Raw genomic sequence first — 20,868 nt, forward strand, 5'->3', positions numbered from 1 at the left:
TACATACATACATACTGTGTATTAGAGCGCCCTCTGCTGCTCATTATCTGATGCTGTGACAATTAAGCCGGGTGAGAAAGCCAATATGAGCCGAGTGTCAGACAGACGACTGGGAGGATGGGCAGACAGACAGGCGGCAATCCCTCAGGGCCTTTGCTGATTGGCACCAATCACAAGGTCCTAGCAAGGTGCAATTTAATGTGAGAGCATAAACAAGGTCAAAAAGATGGAGCTGTCGCCCACCCCATCTATGATGAGAAAGGTGGCAGGAAGAGTTTCAAGGTGAAGTCAGAGAGACTCTTTAGATCTCCAGAATGATGGGTTTGTCATTGACAATTACAAAAACCTTTGTTGGAACATGAAAACACAACTTAAACACGATGTATTTGTACAAGTCTGGTTGGTTTTAATGTTGACATAGTTTCTTGAGAATAATGTTCAATGACATTTTCATGGCCCGGGGACAAGCAGTACAGAAAATGGATGGATGGAATTTTTATGTCCACTGGTAGTGAAAATACTAGTGAACTATTAAGTTTACACTTTCTATAAAGGTAAAATGTGCTGAGTAGAACAAAGTTTGTGCATCTTAAATGCCATTACGACTCATCAATCTAACTGCAATTCCATGAAATGTATTTTTTTTTGGTGTACTTAGTTTACAAGTAGTACCTTGCTAGCAAAACTGATATGCTTGACTGCTTACTACGCTTTTAAACACTGTACACCAAAGGTACTTTAATTTGATCAGACTAAATAAAACAAATTGGCAAAGTAACTCTCAAGCAATTGTATTGTCCCTGATGGGAAACCTGCAAGTACATTTCCTAAGTAAAATTAACTCTTTTGGGGTATGGTGATAAGCCATTTACTGTACTGCTGATGGCTCCAGACAGTTAATGCACAAGGGATGGTGTTGATATCGTGACATATTGATCCACATGTGAGAGTAGTAGGTGCCCTGGGCCATTTCGGGCTATTTGAAAGGAGGGACAAGCAAGGAAAGCGAGTAACGCACAAGTCTATCTCACAGAGCCTTGCCAGAGGCGGGGACGCTGAACACTGAATGCTGACTGGTCCAGTTGCCTCCATATTGATTCCATACTGGAATGGCCAGTGGGCCAGCCAGTGCCTCTGGTAGTGACTGTCTGACTGGGAATCAATTAACGTCAAATCCTATTTGCTTTAATTCAAACCTCACAGACACCAACTGTTGTGTTACTAACATTTCCTTGTGGCTTGTAGTCAACACATCATGTGTGTATGACAATTCCACAGCACACTTGTTGACAAAAGAGGATGTAAATAATTGCTTTAGCATAAATGACTTACTAAACTGGACAAGGCTGATATTTCCATTTTATATAATTTGAAAACCCGGTGCTCGTTTAAAAAATAAATAAAAATCTGATTCTCTTGGTTTGAACTTGGTTAGTGATGAATATAAGTTATAAAAGATGGCGGCGCGTGCACACGCAGCGGCCACTCTCTGTCCCGTCGGTACGGTGATTTGTTCGTCTAATGAGTGTTCGTCCGACAGTCTTGTGTGACTTGTTACTTGTTTGTCTGTTGTGAGCCATGTCTTGTCACCGTGGGATAGGGGGGAACGAAATTTCGGTTTCTTTGTGTGTCTTTGGCATGTGGAGAAATTGACAATAAAGCTGACTTTGACTTTGAAAATATGGAAAATCATGTAAAACTTAAAACTGGTAGAACATTGAGTTAAAACAACACATTAATTCCACTGTGGCCTACATTTACCACTCTTGGTCAGTATTTCCCATTTGATTGTTTTACGAGTTTGCACTTCTGAAAAAAATTGCATAACATCAAGTTTGCAGTTAACAACACATAATGAAAAAAAAAAAAAGTGATTCATGTGACATCCCCCCTCAAACAACGTTACACATTTTGAATTTCCTTTGCAGATTCAAACGTTGACCCCTAGAGAGAAGTAGATTACAGTGAACAATTGTCTTTCCAAAAAGATTGTCAGAGAATGTTCAAGGTAATTGACTGCTGACTTAACTATTCATGCAAGTACAAAATATTGTAAATCCCCAGGTTATTTATTTCAAGCAGGACTAGAATGTTTTTTGAATTATTTTTCTCTGAGAACCAAAAAAATCATGTGATAACCAAAAGTAAGACAAAGACCACAACGTTCAAAACTATTTTTATTCCAAATAATTTCACATACTACAGTAGATGGCATCATGCAAATACAGTAATATTAACAGTAAAATTTCACAGAATTTGTGCATTAGATAGGGTTGCACACTACAATGCAATATGTCTGTGGTTCAGATTTAAGACATTCTGATGAAAGAAATCTATTCCACCTACAATAACCCCTATTACCTTAAATTAATGAGTAAATCTAAACTATCAGGAAAATCAGTAGGGAAAATAATGCCCAAAACAGCGTGGAAATTCTGTTCAGCAGCATAAAAAAATCTGTGGTGCTCTCGTGCCAGTGTTGTTTACCATAAATTTCACACTTGTACAGTTCAGGAAAAATAAACTGTAGACAGGTCCTCTGTCCTGTGTGTTTGGAAGATAATGGCTTCTCAGAGGCTCACAATGTCAAAGTTTGCATGACTGAATTTTCATGCTTTCCTCTGGCCAGCGATACGACTCCGCAGTAAAGTCATCATAGTCAGTGGTGAAAATTAGTGAGCGCACATATGCTTCTTTGTCAGAGGGCTCCGGGAAAAGTGTGGCCATGTTGTGCTCATAGGCATATTCTATTATCTGCAACATATATGTTTCATATGGGAAGACAAACACTAAAGAAAATGTCATTGAACATGAACTGAACTCTCACCTTGACTGCCAGCACAAGAGAGACCTCCCTGATGTCGCTGAGAGGTGGATACAGTCTTCCCTCTAAAAGGTCCTTCTCTGTCACTAGGTCAGCAAGAGCCTGGTTTACAGTAAACATACAAACCGTCACCAGAGCTAGAAACATTAGTATTTGGACTTCAACTGAACACAAACCTGCCAGAAATGCTACCCCATATGAAAACATTGCTTCCTTAACAGTGGCAATACAACATTCAGTGTTGAATAAATACTTGGGTTAGTAAACATGCATGAGTTAGGTTTATATAATTAGTTGCAAATGGAAATAATTGTGCACTGAAAGGGTCTTATCCACCTTACCTGGCTGGATTCCTTTTTTTTTACACAGGCAGTATTAGAGGCTGAATTGTCGTGCTAAGTATATGTGACCGTAGTGTTTATTCAGTGTATACGTGCTAAGTGTCAAATGTCAATGCTACCTCTGCAGCAGTAAGAAAAACATCTTCATTGATATGTCGAATAGCGCAGGCGGTGACACCGAGGCCCACACCAGGAAAGATATAGGCGTTGTTTCCTTGACCAGGGTACAGCATCCTCCCGTCAGGTAAGGTGACAGGGTTGAATGGGCTGCCACTGGCAAAGATGGCCCGCCCCTAAAGTACAAGGCCAGTATTTTTCTCTATTGAAGTACACTGCAAGCATTTTCCATGTAAAATAACAGCAAGCAAGGATACATTTCCACATACCTCTGTGAATGTGTAACATTGCTCTGCAGTGCATTCTGCTTTGCTGGTCGGGTTGCTGAGAGCAAAGATGATGGGGTGATTGTTGAAGGATGCCATGTCCCTGATAATCTGCTCAGAGAAGGCGCCAGCCACAGCTGCCACACCTGAAATAGAAAGGCACAGATGAACAACACAGGGGGCCCTGGGTTCATAGTACCGAATGACTTTTGTGCAGCAAGGTACAATTGTGTTTTCTCCCAGGACAAGAAAGCACACTGGTGTGACGACTGTTCCTTTTTTGATTCTTTAATATTTATGTTCTTGAAGTATTTTTCATGCAATTGTGTTAGCGGGCCAAGACACAATGGGAAGCACCGCTGTATGTATATTTACAAGCTACATAAAGGTTTCTACAATTAGAATGTGATAGTGACGGGAACAAGAGGTGGATTATGTTAGATAATAGTGCGTAATAATTTACAGAGGAAATATCATAAACCGAGGAACCCCATGTGTAACTTTTTTGAAAATTGCAACCACTGAAGGGCGGTGGCCATTGTGCCGCATCCGTCAAGTGTCATCTACATAGGCGTGTACACGCCGCAGAGAAAAAAAAAGTAATAGTTGTGATTTACCAATTAGAGCTGTGGGTTTCAGTTCACGGACCACATCCTCCAGGGTCTTCATCTGTGGGTGCTCATGAGCAAATCTCTCCTTCTCATGCGTCAGGTGATCTCGACCCTTAGGAATGGTGATAAGGTTGAAGAACAAGTCAGGATATGGTAAGTGATTAATGGATCTTATAACTTATTTAACCTTGATGGTTGTCTTGGTGCTTAAAATCATTCAGTGCTGGTTTTGAAATTCACCTGAGAAATATTTGTGATTTGACTTAAGGAAGGAAGACATAGTGCAAGTCAAGGAAAACAAAATGTCACTGCTTGTCCACATGATGGCCGCAGGTGAGAACAGCCTATCACAGCTTACTTTGAGCATCCTCTTGACTAGTCACCCGTCAATTGCAGATAAATACTCATAGTCATATCCCAACCTATGAGCAATTATGAGTGTTCAATTCAGCTAACAAGCACGTTTGAGGAATTTTGGTACCTAGGATGGTAGTATTGCAATAAACACACCTTGACAACGAGGCCCTTGGAATCAACCATCCAAATCCTTCTTAAACTGTCTTCCTTTGCAAGGCCCTCTTTCACCATGGCCATTGAAATCAGCTCAGCAATCCCCATTGCAGCCTGGTACAAGCATGACAGGGAGAAAAGATGTTTACAGTGAAGTTTTATATTGTGGCTGGACAGTTGAACAAAGAAATTATTTAACTCATTTTTCAAGAACAAATGAGATTTTAACAAAATAATTTTAAAATGTCATCCTTTTTTACACTTATAGCTTGCAAAATCTAAGTCTTTTTTTATTCTATTTTGTTTGTTCTAGCCTTCACTGACATTTATGGGTGCTAAAACAGGAGAAAAAGAAGTTCCTCTATGCATGCCAAACTCACCTCTCCTGCACCTTGGAACACTATAGTATGGTCACTCATTTTGCTCCTGGTGATGCGGAGCGCTGCCAAAAGTCCAGCTACAGCTACTGCAGCGGTCCCTAAGGGAAATCACAGGGCAACATCAGTTACATGGAAAAGGACTCTTATTTTCCCTGAGCTCTGCCATGACAAGACTGAGGGCCGATCCCAGCTGACTTTGGGTAATAAGCAGACTACATTTTAGATTGCAGGTCATAATTCAGTCTCAGCCACAGACAACCATTCACACTCACATTCACACAGACACGGAGTTGGAAATGAACTCATCTTTTAAAAAAAAAAAGGCAATTGTGTCTGTCGAGCTACCTTGGATGTCATCGTTGAATGTACAGTACATGTTTCTGTACTTGTTGAGCAGACGGAAAGCGTTAACGTTGGCAAAGTCTTCAAACTGAATCAGGCAGTTCATTCCATATCTGTAAAACGGAGGGATACTTTTAACATTGTTGTAGTGACTTATAATGTCACGGTGACGTCACGTTTGGGGGGGCTCCACATGCTGCAACTGCTGCTTCAATTCAGCCCTGAGGATGGCGCTCTGCACCACCGTTTTGAGTGCTAAAGCCAGGCGTTGATGTGCAAAAAGAGTTGTTTTCTGCACATGAAGAGCTAAAGTAAAACATCATATTTAAATTTGAAATGAAGACATCAAGTGAAGCACAATTCTTTAGTTAAATAAAATGAATGAAATCACAAAATCACTGGACATTGTTTTGCATTACAAGCTGACACCTGATGATGAGACACATAAAAATGACAAAAAAAATTAATTTAAAAAAAACACACAAAGGGCGCCCAGTGTCCCCAGTAAACCAGCAGTGTTAACAGGTTGTTCCTAAGGCAGCCAATCAAATGTGCAATATAGCCACACAGAAGCCAGAGTCAAGAATAGCTTGTAATAACAAAAATAAGCTCAGTGTAATGAGCCATGAAATCAGAATTTGAAGCAATATTTTATTTGAGCAATGCCAAGTTCCCATGCATTTCACCAGATGGTCCTTCTGTAAAGGAATTTACAGAATGTTTATAAAAGGCTGCCTGTTCACACTTCAACATTAAAAGGTTGGTGGAACTCGGGGAGAAGGAAACAATGATTTGGATGTAGGTGTCATTGTGATGACCTTTTCACCGGTTTCCATGGCAACAACATGGACTGACTGACTGCCAATATTAGGTTTTAGAACAAACGCTTCTGCCTAGCAACAAGTGTTTGCAAAAACGTACGTGATTTGTTCATTTATTTTCTGCTGATGACTGGGTCTCATGGGTCGTGCTTATCCCATCTAACTTTGTGGGAGAGATGTGCATACACACCTTGCTGGACAGTGTTATGTGACTAGAAAAAAAATCATAGCAATGGGTTGCAATATTCTTTTATTTTATGAGGATGAGTGGTTCATATAATGGCCGGACGGCCGGACGGACGGATGGATTTTATATATATTGGGTTGTACAGGTTTTATGTCACATTAAAGCAGCTCTTGCTTCAAGATTAGATAAATTTATGCATTTAATGCCCCATGTAATACTTTTTTATCATTTTTATGTTGAAAAGCATTCTTTGTAAGAATTGCTGCAATTTCTCCAGTATTACTGCATACCCTGGCAGTGTTTGTGAGCTGCTGAATTTCATGTATTTTATGTCAGACACCTTTCTGGGTAGCTAGAACTTCACAGAAAAGGCCCATTGTGTGGATCAAAGCCTATAATGAAGATATCTGACAAAAACATTATAGGCAGTAAAATGCAGACAGAGTGAGTCACTCCCTATTATTGCTGCATTTGTGCTTGTGGTATTTTATGCCAGGCACTTTGTTGGACAGCGATTAGTCCTTGGGAAGATGTTCTAGCATTTTCTTTTTGTATGATAGATGGTAGTGACCTTTTTACATCAAAGCCTGTCTGCATTTGTGATAAAGATATTGGACAAAAATACACCAGTCAGTAAAGTCCATACCAAGTGAATGAGCCTTTGTTTGGGATTTATGTTGGGATTTTCCTTTGTTTGTATTTTATATGACATTATTGTTGGGCAGCTGGAATTTTTGTAAAGCTTTTGTGGCTCTCTGAATGTGTGTTTTTTTTTTTTTTTAATACATTTGTGTAAGTTACTTGATCATTTTTACATTGAAGCCTGTCTGTGTTGAAGATATAAGACGAAAATATACTAGACACCTGAGAGTATCTTACAGGCAAATTGTTGGCCAGGTAGCACTGTGTCATCTCGAGTTTTGACCAAGGTGAAAATAATTATTATTACTTCTAAACAAAAAAGTTGCAAATATTTGATCTTTGTGGTAGACGATGTTTCGGGAAGCTGAACCTCTTCACAGGGAGATGTGTAGAAAACAACTACAATTTGGAAAATATTTAGAGTCCCCAGAAATTAAGTAAAAAAAATATAAGCAAGGGCACAAAAGATGGTTGAAAACAGAAGAAAATCACGAAAGCTTATGTTACAGTGAGTGAGCAACAGAAGGAAATTGAGAGAGCTCATGCCAACAGTGGCAAACTGCCCTCAAAGTTCACTGCACACCTGTCATGCTCTCTGCCCAACAAGGAGGTAAAATTCTTTCACAAAATCAGCATGAGGTTGTTTTCTTTTTTTTTTCTTTGTCATTTCTATGCTATTTTCCTTTTCATTTTTAATTCAAGGCCAATTCAAGTTCCGCTGCTTTTTCTCCTTCTGAAATTGCTGCCTAATTCTGGGACTGAGCCCGGCTGCCAACACAGCAGTCATGTTGTGGAGAAAATGTGTTTTCTATCAAGGAGAGAGCAGCTCTAAAACCTCTGCGTGGCAGCACGACTGCAAAGAGACAACGAAGAAAGGCAGAAAGGGTGCTATAAACTTTTTATTGTGTTGGGCCCTTTAGTAAATGGAGAAGAGCAACTACAGGCCGCTGCTGACCTTTTGCTCCTGCGGCTTCCTACTGGCAAGTTCACCAAAGTTCACGCGCAACTAAAACTAAACGGTGACTGACAGAGGAAGAGGATGTTGCAACTCTTCTCCTGATTCAGTCAAGGCAAAAGATTATACTGCAATTTGTCAAATGTTAGGATAATCTTTTTCAGGGATAAATGATAGGGTAGGAAAACTTAGTCACTTCAATAAAAATATCAGAATGATAGACATGGAAACGTGAAATAAAAATGTAGACCGACGTCCTCTAACCATCTAACTACTAAGTGAGGTTGTGGGATTGAAGGAAAAGAGGAATATCTTCCCAGTTTAGAATCTTTTTGGTGTTTAGCCAGTAAACAGTGACGATCGAGGGAGTGTGCGTGTGTGTGTGTGCGTGCGTGCGTGCGTGCGTGCGTGCGTGTGTGTGTGTGTGTGCAAGACATCTGTGTTGTTCATTTTACCCCAATGCACAAAGTCTTATTTTAACGACTGTGAAACATCTGATTTCTTTCAATCAAACTAATCATCTTCAAATGGTGGATTGCGGTCTGGAGCTGGACTGAGTTAAGGTCATGCCATGGTCGATATCCATTGAATAAAGTAAATGTAGTCATGCGTCATTATTTTTCTCCCTCAGTCTGGTGTCACAGATTGCGTACGAATTGCATGCTGTATATCCTCTAGTGTGATCAATTGACCATAATGAGCCAATCTAACAAATTGAAACAAACAAAATTTGCATGACATGTTCAGAAGTTCAGTGAGAAAAGTGAGTTTTTATAAATTGCCAAAATTAGTCCATAAGTAACAACTATGATGATCAACGTCATTGTTTATTTATTCATTTATTGATAGATTTTGATGCTTTGTTTCGCCCTCAAAACCACCATATTATTTCCCATGAATAAACTGAATAAAGTGATTTTTTTTGTTCGTTCCCCTCGTGCTACATGGTTTTATTTGCCAGATTTATAAAATAAAAAAGACAACATCTGTAAATTCCCACTCCAGCTCAAAACAGCAAAAACTACTATATACACGAGTGTAACATTTGTGAGCATCACTTATACTGTAATTTGACTCTGTCCAGCCTGGGTTTATGGCTGCTATGAAAGAAAAAAGATATTCCATGACTCAAAATTATTTGGCAGCAAGGTAGCTTTGTTTGTGTGTTCAAGTCTTTGTCAAGTGAGTGAGCATGTCAGCAAGCCTGGTGGGAAAGACAAAACCTCCCTAAAGATGTGACGTAGTATAGCCACAACTCCTTTAAGTGTGACAGTACCTGAGCAAAATATAACTGAGTATCAAGGATAAGGACATACTGGATAATTTCTGCTTTGTTCTTATATTTTTATATGACGTTGACAAATTGACACACTCACGGAACTGCTATTAAACTGACATATAAAATCTGACATTCAAAGATGAGAAAAAAGTAAAGTCTTGTGCTGTAATAATATTGCCATTAGGTGCCATAAACCCTCTGGTAATTATTTTTTAATGATATTAGTTATGATTGTCAATCAAGGAGGGATTTAATTTACATACTACTGTTTATATCTTTAGTTACCTGCAGCAATGCAAGGAGATGTCTGAGTGAAAGAGCCACACAAACACTTGTTAAAATTGCTGGCGCGGTATCGGATTGGTGCCTTGCTCAAGGGCACCTTAACAGTAATCAGGATCCCTCTAACGATGAGCTTTTACTTTTTTGTCTGCAATGGTACTGCAATGGCCCAAACCCTATGTGGAGAAGATTGTCGCTAAGAAAATATATTTAGTTAAAGCGCATTCATGGCTGAGACAGATAGTGATGTTGTCACATGCTGAGTCCAAACACAGCTGTTGAACTGGACACACATGCACATACTGCCCGTTAAATACATACGCCCCCCACTTATAACTCCCACAAGACCAATAGCTCTAAGAACCTATTATTTGTCAACACCCTGTACCGTGGTCATTAAAGAACTCTTTTCTTCTGTCTATGTTGTTCCCTTCTTCTCGACATTGGTGTCTCATCTTATATGTGTATGTTGGTGTCTCATAGACAAACAAACAGACAAACAATCATTCACACTCACAATGACACCTACCGAGTATTTGGAGTCAATTGGCCTACCATGTATATATTTATCAAATGTGGGAGGAAACTGGAGTACCCAGAGAAAACCCACGCAGGCACAGGGAGAACATGCAAACTCCACACAGAAAGGTCAGAGCCAGAATAAAACCCCGGATCTAGGAACTGCCAGGCAGACGGATTTAACCAGTGCTCCACCATGCATGTATGTACATCAATATTATACTTGGTCATTTAGTTGAAAATGTAATAAAGAGATTCCTATTTCTATTCAAACTAACAGTATAATATAATAATTTGTGTGTGTGGGTGCGCGTGCGTGTGACTGCTTCTTACTTGTTTGTGGTCAAATCTGTAAACAAGCAATCAAATACAAAGTAGTTGTTGTGTATGACTGTATTTTAACTGAAAGTTGTCCAATGCATCCAATGTGTATATATGTAGTGGGCTAAAGGGAGTAATTGGGTTCATGCTTGTTGTGTTTGGCAGAAAAATAAACACGTGTATTACTTACAAGCCCATAGAGCTATAATCATTCACTCAACCCCAGAGCTTGTAATTATTCATTTTCTTCCACCAATTTGCCTACTTTTTGGGGAAAAGCACTGCTGTTCTCTGTAGTTGAGAAGCTACCCAGTTATTAGAGCCATGGTTTCTTTTTACCAACGCTATTTCTGTTCTTTTTTAAGTTCTGACAAAATCTAACCTAGCTCAAGCAAATAAGTGGCCGTGATGGTGCTTCAGTAGTTGCCTCCTGCGATATGCATATCAATATGTTTAATGACTCAAATATAGACAAAACTGTCATCAAGGACATGTATTCAGCACTTTTAATGGTTGTGAATGAAATGTATAGCTCTGGTGGTTTGAGTGGTTCACTGATCATTTTTCAATAAGGTCTGGTCATTACGAGCAAAGTCGGTTACTACGCACGGTCTTGAATAGCACGGAACCTCAAATTCCACCCATAAAAGTCTAATCATTCACTGGTGAATTGTTTTCCAGACAAATGAGTCTGCATCACACACTGCATGCATCCAAATGGCTTAAGAGAGCTGCAGTCACATCGGGAGACTGCCAAGGGGAAGTGGGCAAATGATGAATTGAGAGCCAAAGTGAACATACCTGTCTGACACAGCCTTCATAAATTCATCCAATAGGTCATCATATGCTTGGCCTCGCACCCTCCTGTGCCTGAGCCCAATGTACAGTGGATCCTGCAAAAGTGCCTGAAAAAAAAAAAAAAAAAAATAGATGTATTTTATGCGACATTTATTACTTCATAAATGACAAAATATCATCAGACTGCGACCCTAACGTCTCTCAAAGCAATATAATTTTGTTTAGACTGACTATGCACAAATGTCAGGAGTTTTTGAAGTTCTAATCTCAAAATCCTGGCAGCTGCTTTCACGCCTCATTTGAGCAGGCATCCTTTACTTCCCAGGCATTTTGAAGATATAATTACAGAGTGGCTCTAAAATAAGCAACGCATGGAGTGAGAAGCAGCCACCTTTCCATTGCAAGGTCAAGAATCAACCCAAAACATTATTTATATGAAGCTGACAAGTCATTTCCTGGCAGGCACTTATTGGACAGTAATAGGCGGGAGTTGGCCAAGGTAAATTGTAACCTAAACAGGCAAAACGTGATCATTTGATGTCTGAGTGGACTAATACCAGCGCAACCTTGGTGGTCATTTCAAAAGTGATGCAATTGCATGCAATGAGAAAAGTCATGAGGAAAGCTTGCATAGTTTGCAACAAATGTATTCACTAGCAACAGTGCAAGCAAAACCTTTTTTTAAGAGAGAGAGAGAGAGAGAGAGAGAGAGAGAGAGAGAGAGAGAGAGAGAGAGAGAGAGAGAGAGAGAGAGAGAGAGAGAGAGAGAGAGAGAGAGAGAGAGAGAGAGAGAGAGAGAGAGAGAGAGAGAGAGAGAGAGAGAGAGAGAGAGAGATACCCACTCAATGATGGATATAATCCCATAATAGCAGTCATTTTAAACATTGTGTTGATCTCCTACTAGCTCGCAGCCTAAAAACTGTCAGGGCCTAAATGAAAGCAGTCTCAGCAGGATGTCTGCCCCTCTATAGACACATATAGCTAGTCCATTTAGCCAATTACATCTCATTTGGGCTGTCAACTCTTAAGAATAACGTAAAAATGGAAAATTCAACCGCAGCCGGGCAGACTGCACTCTAATCTCTTTAAGAAGTTCTGAAAAAGTTGCAAGAGTAGCAACTAAATGTGAATACACTTGATAGTTTATCCTCATCCAGACATATTTTCAGCCCGTTCTGGTCTGATGTAATCATAGTGTGCATATCTCAGCACAAAAACAAATGGCTATGTGTTTTTAGAATTGCTTATTTGTATGGAGGATAATGTTTTGTAGAACAATCTCCATAAAGCCAGAATGGTGGAATAGTAGATCTACATCACAGTCGAGTGTTTAGGTTCTAGGTTTAAATCTCAGTTCAGTTCTGGAAATGGCATAGCTTCCACTTGTAGTTGTTGCAACCAACATTTGTATTGCAAACATTATTTGCATCTCCATTCTTTTATATTCTAGAAACATAATTTCATGAACCACATTAGAAATTTGGGGGAATGGAGTGAAACTACAGCAGCTGAGTCATCTGAGGTTTGTCTTGGCAAAATACATGACAGCATCTGACAAGCCCAGTTCATTTGTGTCAGGCACGGAACCTTTCCTAAGGTCGACACGCCTTTTGGTTGACATGATATGAATACAGTGCACAGGGAGATGTGTAAATATAGACAAGCACGCTGACTATTCTTAGCCTCTTCAAAGCTACAGACACATGCACTAGCCCGCCCACAGTTTGCATAAGTGACTGTTGGTGGGTGCTCTGTTTGCTGGCTGGCTGGTACTTGCACAGGGCACAGGAGGGACGAGCTTTCCCAGCTGGCAACCATCAGTGTTCATGCAAAGTCTTGAAAGGGGTTTTGCCCACTTTATTTGGGTGAGGCAAGGCGTGCCTGGGTAAAGTGGAGTAAGTCACTTCTCACGCTAGTTATACATTGAACTGACTTAAGGTATAAGCTTGAACTTGAATTATTTTGAAGGTTATCCAATTTATTTTAGAACATTATATTATCATAGTCCTCTTCATGCTTGTACACTTACTAATCAGCTCATCACTTGATTAGCTTGGCGTTATTAATAAAAGATGGAAAATAGTAAATGGGATTAAAGCTGTTTACTATTTAAATGTTTTTCCATTGCTTCTGCTTAACAAAATCACTTAGCGTGCTGTCAAGGTGATTTGAAACATGTATCTCTCATGCTTCTGTAAGCACTTTGAATATACCAAATGGCAAACTCTGCCGCAAATGATTACGTAGCTTTTGCGGTGCAGTAAAAATGGTCAAGTATTCTAATTTAAGTATAGCTTATGAATGAGCTCTCTGTCTGAGTTACAGTATGTTGTATTTCTTTCCTAGAGGTTTATCCCTTTTCCTTTGACTTAGTGTATATATGATCCTGTCTCCTTCCAATGAATGTAAAGGAAACAGGCTTTGTAGACGGGGCCACAGTAATCCCTATGAGACTCGCTCAGTGGAGATGAATGATGCCCAAAAAAAACAACTATAATCGTAAAACTTGAACACAGGAGCACACCAGCGAATTAGTAATGAAATGAAAGCATGCAATGAGAATCAATTGCTGGATCTCTTTCTGTTTTTTGGACCAATACACCACGACTATGTCCTCTACGTTGAAAAGTACTCCCGCAGACTGAAGCTCCAACATATAGTAAATGAGACAGCCCTTGGAAAATAAGGCAAAACATTTTTAGGAATTTGTATTTTAAAATGATTGCTTTTCAGTTATTTCAGTGACAATTGTGTGGTTTCCTTCATATAACAGAAATACCGATGCTATTTTAACACAGGGACTTGGCCATTTATATCCCTCGAATGACTGTATTACCCAAATTCCAATGAAGTTGGGATGTTGTGTAAAACTGACTAAAAACACAATATAATGATTAGGAAATCTTTGAACTTATATTCAAATGAATACACTAAAAAGACAACATATTCTATGTCATCATTTTGAACAACATGTTCCAAAAAAAACTAGGACTGTGTTGTATGGAATTCGTTCGCATTCTTGCTTGATGTACAACTTGTGTGTTAACAGTCTGGGGTCTCTGTGTTGTCATATTTTAAATGGGAGTCAGGTCTGGACTGCTGGCAGGCCAGTCTAGTGCCAGCACTCTTTTAATATGAAGCCACGTTGTTACAACACATGCAGGATGTGGTTCGGAATTGTCTTGCTAAAATAAGCAGGGATGTCCCTGAAAAAGACATTGCTTGGATGGCAACATATGTTTCTCCGAAACCTGCATGTACCTTTCAGCATTAATTAAAGTTACCATGCCATAAGCACATACCTCACCGGCATACCATCACACCTGGCTTTTGAACTTTACGCTTATAACAATCTGGATGATCCTTCTCCTTTGGCCCGGAAGACACGACATCCATGATTTTCAAAAACTGTTTGAAATGTGGACTCATCATAATACAGCACACTTTTTCACTTTGCATCAGAACATCTCAGATGAGCCGGGGCCGAGAGAAGCCGGCGGCGTTTCTGGGTGTTCTTGACATATGGCTTTTGCTTTGCATGGTAGAGTTTTAATATGACTCTGTAGACATAGCAATGAACCATATGTTAACCGAGAATGGTTTTCTCATAGTCTTCCTGACCCCATGATTGCAATATCGTTTAAATGCAGTGCTGACTGAGGGATTAGGTCATGGGCATTCAATGTTTTTTTTTTTTTTTTGCCTTGCTGCTTATGGGATGATTTGTCTAGATTCTCTGAATAGTTTGATTATAAATTCCTTGCAATTGCACATTGAAAAATGCTTTTTGAGTATTCCTCAACTGTCCGATCCCAGCTTTTCTGGAACATGTTGCAGGCATCAAATTCAACACGAGAGAATATTTGCAAAAGAACATAAATGTTAATCAGTAAATCATCAATAAATATATTGCCTCGGTAGTGTATTCTATTGAACATACAGGAGGTGGAAAATAATTTGAAGGCCGTTTTATTTACGTTTTACACAACTTGGAATTGGGCTTTCTATTATTATTACTATTATCTATTTGCCCAGGTCTTCTGCTCTTACCTCATTGTCTGTGCCCACATCCAGCAGGACAGGCAGGCACTGCTGTGGTGGGACACCTCCACACGCTGTGTACAGAGCCAGCTTGCCCACTGGAATTCCCATCCCATTGCATCCAAGGTCTCCCAGGCCCAAGATCCTCTCACCGTCAGTCACACACACAGCCTGACAACAAATTGCACAATGTTACTTGCATATCTAATGATATCCATCGATCTATTAAAAATGAATTTTAACTTAATAAATTGATTTAATTAATATCCATCCATCCATCCATCCATTTTCTGAACCGCTTATTCCCCACGGGGGTCGCGGGGATTTAATTAATATATTTTAAAAATCTGTAGCATGGTAAATGCAGTACATTAGCCATAAACCCAAGGAATATTGCTCATGTTAAAATAGTGCATGATGCCTTCACCAATGCACTAGCATTAGCGTTTTAGTTGAATGATAATTAAATATGGCCAAGGTAATTATGGCCCTTTCACTTGATTGTTCATAAAAGCAATAACATGATTTTTTGGATTTAAAATTAAAAAAATGGAAAAGATCAAGTTAGTTCTTATGTTTCTGCATTAAGTACAAATATTGGTGTAGACAATCATTTTATGCTGTTTGACTTTTTTTTTAATGAGAATGAAGCTAGGATAAACAGAACAAATATATTTTTCAGTTGCTTTGAATGATACATTACCTTGACATAATTTTCTGGCCAGTTCTGCAGTATTGATGCAATGTGGCCACGGTCATGGATAGTGATGAATAGACCCCTGGAATGCAGAATGAATAATACATCTAGATTATTGTTGATATGATTTTAACCAATACATCTAAATCATGCCATCTCCTTACCTTGCAACAATTGAGACAAACAAAGTTGCACTGAAATGATATTGTATCAACAATAAAACAGCTCAATTGTACTTTAAAATGGCAGCAGTCTCCCATTAGTGTATGAATAGGTGAATGTGAGGCTTTGCTGTGGGCACCATGGAGTCTAGATAAAACATATTACTGCACTATGTATGATTTGAAAAAAAATCCAGTGGTTACACTTACCAGTGAAAATGTCATTGCCTTTGAGCCTTTAGCTCTCCTCAGCAGGATGATATATAAGACTATAGGCATTCTGGTGAGGTGGGCTTTATCATTGAGCCTAGAGAGGCTTTGGCCACTGCAAGGAGTTTATTTTGAACCCCTCAAGCTACTAGAATATTCATTTATATCATCCGCTTCCTAGCACAACCCCCCCACCCCCACCCGATTCTGTTTCTACGAGCTGACATGAAAGTCGTCTAGAATATCATGTCTGCATGTGGGGTCCAGCTACAACATCTTTGCTTCCCAGGAATCCCATCTGTTGGTGTTTGACATCTCATCCATGTGACAGCAATAGTAAATGTGTCACTATTTGTAATATTCATTTATGGTTAGTGGAAGACAAAGAACACAGTTGGAAATATCTAATGCAAAAAGAGAATACATGTGTCCCATAAAAGTGATTTGGTAGTTTGAGGTGAGCAAAGACACACTGTCAGTATATTTTCCATTTCCTGTAACTATCAGTAAATTATTAAAAAAAGCAGAATGGTACTCTAGTACCACGCTAGTACATGATAGATATGAATGATAGAATACCGCTTATCCAATTTGTGAGTGACAAGGTAGATCCTCCATCTAATCCCAGATTACAATAATTCATATTAACATTGTGCCATGAAATTAGATTCTCCCAAATTTAAAAACACATTTAAGCCTTATGCAAAGATGATTTGTTTAAGCATTTTTTTTTCAAAGTTAACTGGTTGTGTATTAACAAAATAAAACATTTTGTTCACTTCAACTCAAGATACACAAAACGGTGACAAAGCCATATGTAAAACGTAAAAAATTACAAATGCTGTATTACACTTTACAAAATTATCTTGGATGATATGTAATGTTTTCTGTTTGTTGCAAACAGGAGAATATGAATCTCTGCCAAACTATACTGCGGGATTTGAGAAGCTCAAGCAGCAATGACACGGAAAGTTTGGCCCCACAATATGACAGTTGCAAAACAACTGTATGAGATGATCAAAGCAGACAAGCGGAGAGGCGGGAATGCCCTAATCTCTGTCAGACAATGTTAACAAAAACATTTCAGGTGACGTATCCCTCATACATTTCTCATTTTCTGGCTCTCTGCACACTTCGATGAGCTGTTGAACTCCTGACATTTGACCCGAACAAAGTAGAGCAACAGGAGAAGCTGTTTTAATAGCTTTAAAACACCACACAGAACGTAACTCTTGGCAGAAATTCCAAGAGCACAAAGAGGTGAAGTGGAACACATGACATCAGGAGTCACTGTCATATTAATCCATCATCACTGTGTAAAATAGTGCTATTCTCTTCAGAGAAGTGTGAGAGAAAGAGGATGAGATTACACATTACTGTGTGCATTGTTATGAAATGAAGTCATTCTAGCCTGTCTACACTTCATAAAAGGATGATTGCAACAAAAGATCTTAGAGCTTTAAGGGTAGGCATATTCAGTTTGTTGCTATTAAATCACTTAAGCCTCAAGTAGTGCACAACAACATATCTTTGAGGATATAAAGTATGTAGAAAACAAAACATTAAACAAGTGCTTTAAATAATCACTGACCATTCTATTTTGTTTTTCCATCATGAAACTGTCATGAAAGTGCATAATTAACAATTGTGTTAATAGTAAACCTTAAAAGGAGAATAAATCATTCTTTGCTTATGAGTATGGCTTTCAATAAGTTCAACAAGTGTGCAAATATCGGCTAAAATTTGATTTCGACATTGTCTATGACATCTGCGCAAACGTCATGGGAAAAACAAACTTGGGATAGATTTTGGGATGGATGCCGTTTTAAAAATTGATGGATGGATGTCATAGTCAATGGATTGTTTAATGGAGAAAATGTTTGTTTCGGACTGCTGCTGGTGAAATAGCAGTGCTGCATAGCTGTCGCCTCATTTTCTAGATGAAAGGATGACCACAAAGCAATGAGCTGCCGTGTCTGCTTTTCCCGTAAGAGCGTGGCGAGAACAGAGAGGGTAAAGAAAACAACCTGATGACATGAAACAGCACTGCCGCTGACCTGCAGCCCAACACAAAGCCCACTGCAGGGACTGTGGAAAAGCTGGTTCACATGGAGACCCCCCAAAACATTGAGCCCCTTCAGGAAGATGGCCTCCTGTCTTTGACCTGTGTCCAGACAAAACACAACCAGTCACCAGTCTTCAGCCTCAACACTTTATCTTCAGTGTACTGGACATCTTTCATTATGAATGAAGTGTTAGACTGGGATAACAGTGTTAGAGGTCAAGATCACACATTTGAGATTTTTGGTCTTCTCTGAACCATGTAAAGGGTTTGATCAGTGTGAAAACAAAATTCACAAGCTTCATATTTATCTGCAATAATATTGGATGGCAAACCAAGAATTTCTTTATACACACCCAAACATCCAAAAATAAATAAATCCACCAAATACGTATTCCATAAGTGAAAGCAGAGGTATAAATTTATAGTGGTGGCAGTAGCACACTGCTTTTCTTCTGGTGGAACGAATTGCTGTTTTAGTTAAGATGGAGGGAATTATGGATGGATCCAAATAGCCCCTCTTCCACAAAAAAAAATGGTTTTTTAAACATAGGCATCTGTTCCAAAAGCAAGAGGAATTTCACCTTTCAGCACAACAGTGATCCAACGCTAATATCCCAATAACACATTCATAGTACTGACACCAGAAGAAGGCTAAAGCCCTGCCAGAGTTCAGCTCTGAATCCAATTAAAACTCTCTGGGAATGTGACCTGAAGAGTGCTGTGAACAAGGGATCCCCTCACCCTGATACATTTGTGATGGGCTTATTATGGCTGACTACTGAAAAGATATAAATATACAAAATAATGCAAAGTAAATTGTTTAGTATGAGGCATCTTAGAAATAGAGTATATTTTTAGTCACTATAAATTGTTGTGATGTTATTCAAAATGACCACCAAGCCAAACAATTGGATAAACTTAGGAGTCAGTTTAGAGCGTTTTTTTACCCCCAGTGTTTCTAAATTATGAATTGAAGGTCATCAAAGACCAAAGATCAAATTTGTATTTGTCTATGCACCACAAGTGTTCCTTATTAAAATGATCTCATTTATCTCAGTTAAAATAGGAGTTTTCCTCTGAAGAACAACAAATCTGACAAAAACATGATTACTTAATCCCCTGTGGAATATACAGTCAAATAAATTGTACAGAGGAGGTCTTATCTCCAAGATATATTGCTAATGAAGCTAATTGTTGCAACCACAAAACAGCTGCTGTTGTCCATGGGCCAAGAAACCTGAGAAATTAAGACGGTTACGTCCACATTAATCCCAATCAGTCATATGCTGTTGACATGGTGTATATTAATTTAAGATGCAACTTTATACAGGCTTGTGATCTATCTTTGCGATGCATGAACTGCAATGAGGCAGGCCACATGAAGATGAGTGCACGCAAATGACCATTGTCATTTTTGACACTTTGCTCTATGTTCTTAAAATTGTGGTCTCTTGTACAATATTAAATACATGGAATTTAAAAATTTAAAAATACATAATAAACAAAATACACTGTCTGACAAATAATAAAGACATTTTAAAGACTGCATGACACGAGAATGTCCTTGTGCAGCTTCAGGGCTTTTCAAAACATGTTTAGAGTAGCACTCCCTCCAAAATTAACACATAGGATTTGTCTGCCAGACCAGCAACTGGGATGCCGGAATTAATATTATAGTTGGAAGGTTGAAAGGGTAGCCACAGAGAAAAAAAAGCATTTAGTTGCCAGTAACTAATTTTACAGGTAATGTACACATTCAACTGACCACAAATAACATTGCTAGAATGCAATAAGAAACCACATTTTATTATGTGTCATCATTTGTTACTAGTAGTCGTGTTTTGACAACCTCTTTGGACTGCGGTCTGCTTCACTGGATGTTTATACGTTTACAGTTGTTAGGTTCCAAATACATAAACTCGTCAACTTTGGTCACACAAACCACCATACGTCTAAATAAGTGGCAGTCCCATCTGATATTTATAGGGGACAAAGGTGATGGCCTGTGAATCACCTCTTGTATTGATGACTTCTATTTTGTTTTAAATGCTTTGTCAAAAGGTCACAGAGCCTATGTTAGGTGTTTTCAAAAAGGCTCTCTGTTTTTTCTGTTTTACCTCATGACACATGTGTACAGAATATGAGCCCATGAATGACTGGGGCACCAACCATTGTTTCTAGTGAACAAGCACAACCACGGAAGGCGTGCATTTCATTCAAGTTAGCACCGTTTTTTAATTTGTCTGCCTCTGACCTGTCTATCCTTTTTTGGGGGTCATTACCTCAGCATTGTTTCCCAAACTATGTTCTGTTTTGGCCCTCCCTGCTTTCTGTTTACCTGTTCTCGTGGCTGCTAGGTAATGTGTTGCCATGACATTGCAGTGTGAGGTTACCTGATGCCTGGATTGTGGAAAATTACACCTTCATGCCTCAGACCCCATCCCAAGACTACAGGTTTCATTTAATGTTCCTGCTTCTATTAAAGCCATTGTCAAGCAA

General features: G+C 39.0%; 1 protein-coding gene across 1 annotated transcript in view; it reads right to left on the reverse strand.

Moving 5' to 3' along the window:
• Positions 1-2,160: 2,160 nt before the first annotated feature.
• me1 (malic enzyme 1, NADP(+)-dependent, cytosolic) overlaps positions 2,161-20,868 on the reverse strand; it is a 44,753-nt gene continuing 26,045 nt past the window's right edge. The window contains exons 4-14 of the mRNA XM_049729840.2: positions 15,940-16,015; positions 15,246-15,407; positions 11,199-11,302; positions 5,395-5,504; positions 5,050-5,147; positions 4,670-4,783; positions 4,166-4,271; positions 3,552-3,694; positions 3,285-3,458; positions 2,828-2,926; positions 2,161-2,754 (exon numbers count right to left, since the gene is read on the reverse strand). Of these exons, the coding sequence (XP_049585797.1) occupies positions 2,587-2,754; positions 2,828-2,926; positions 3,285-3,458; positions 3,552-3,694; positions 4,166-4,271; positions 4,670-4,783; positions 5,050-5,147; positions 5,395-5,504; positions 11,199-11,302; positions 15,246-15,407; positions 15,940-16,015 (1,354 nt within the window). The 3' untranslated portion in view covers positions 2,161-2,586. The remainder of the gene's footprint in view (positions 2,755-2,827; positions 2,927-3,284; positions 3,459-3,551; positions 3,695-4,165; positions 4,272-4,669; positions 4,784-5,049; positions 5,148-5,394; positions 5,505-11,198; positions 11,303-15,245; positions 15,408-15,939; positions 16,016-20,868) is intronic.

Source organism: Syngnathus scovelli, chromosome 9, assembly GCF_024217435.2.
Source record: "Syngnathus scovelli strain Florida chromosome 9, RoL_Ssco_1.2, whole genome shotgun sequence".
NCBI classification, from domain to species: Eukaryota; Metazoa; Chordata; class Actinopteri; order Syngnathiformes; family Syngnathidae; genus Syngnathus; species Syngnathus scovelli.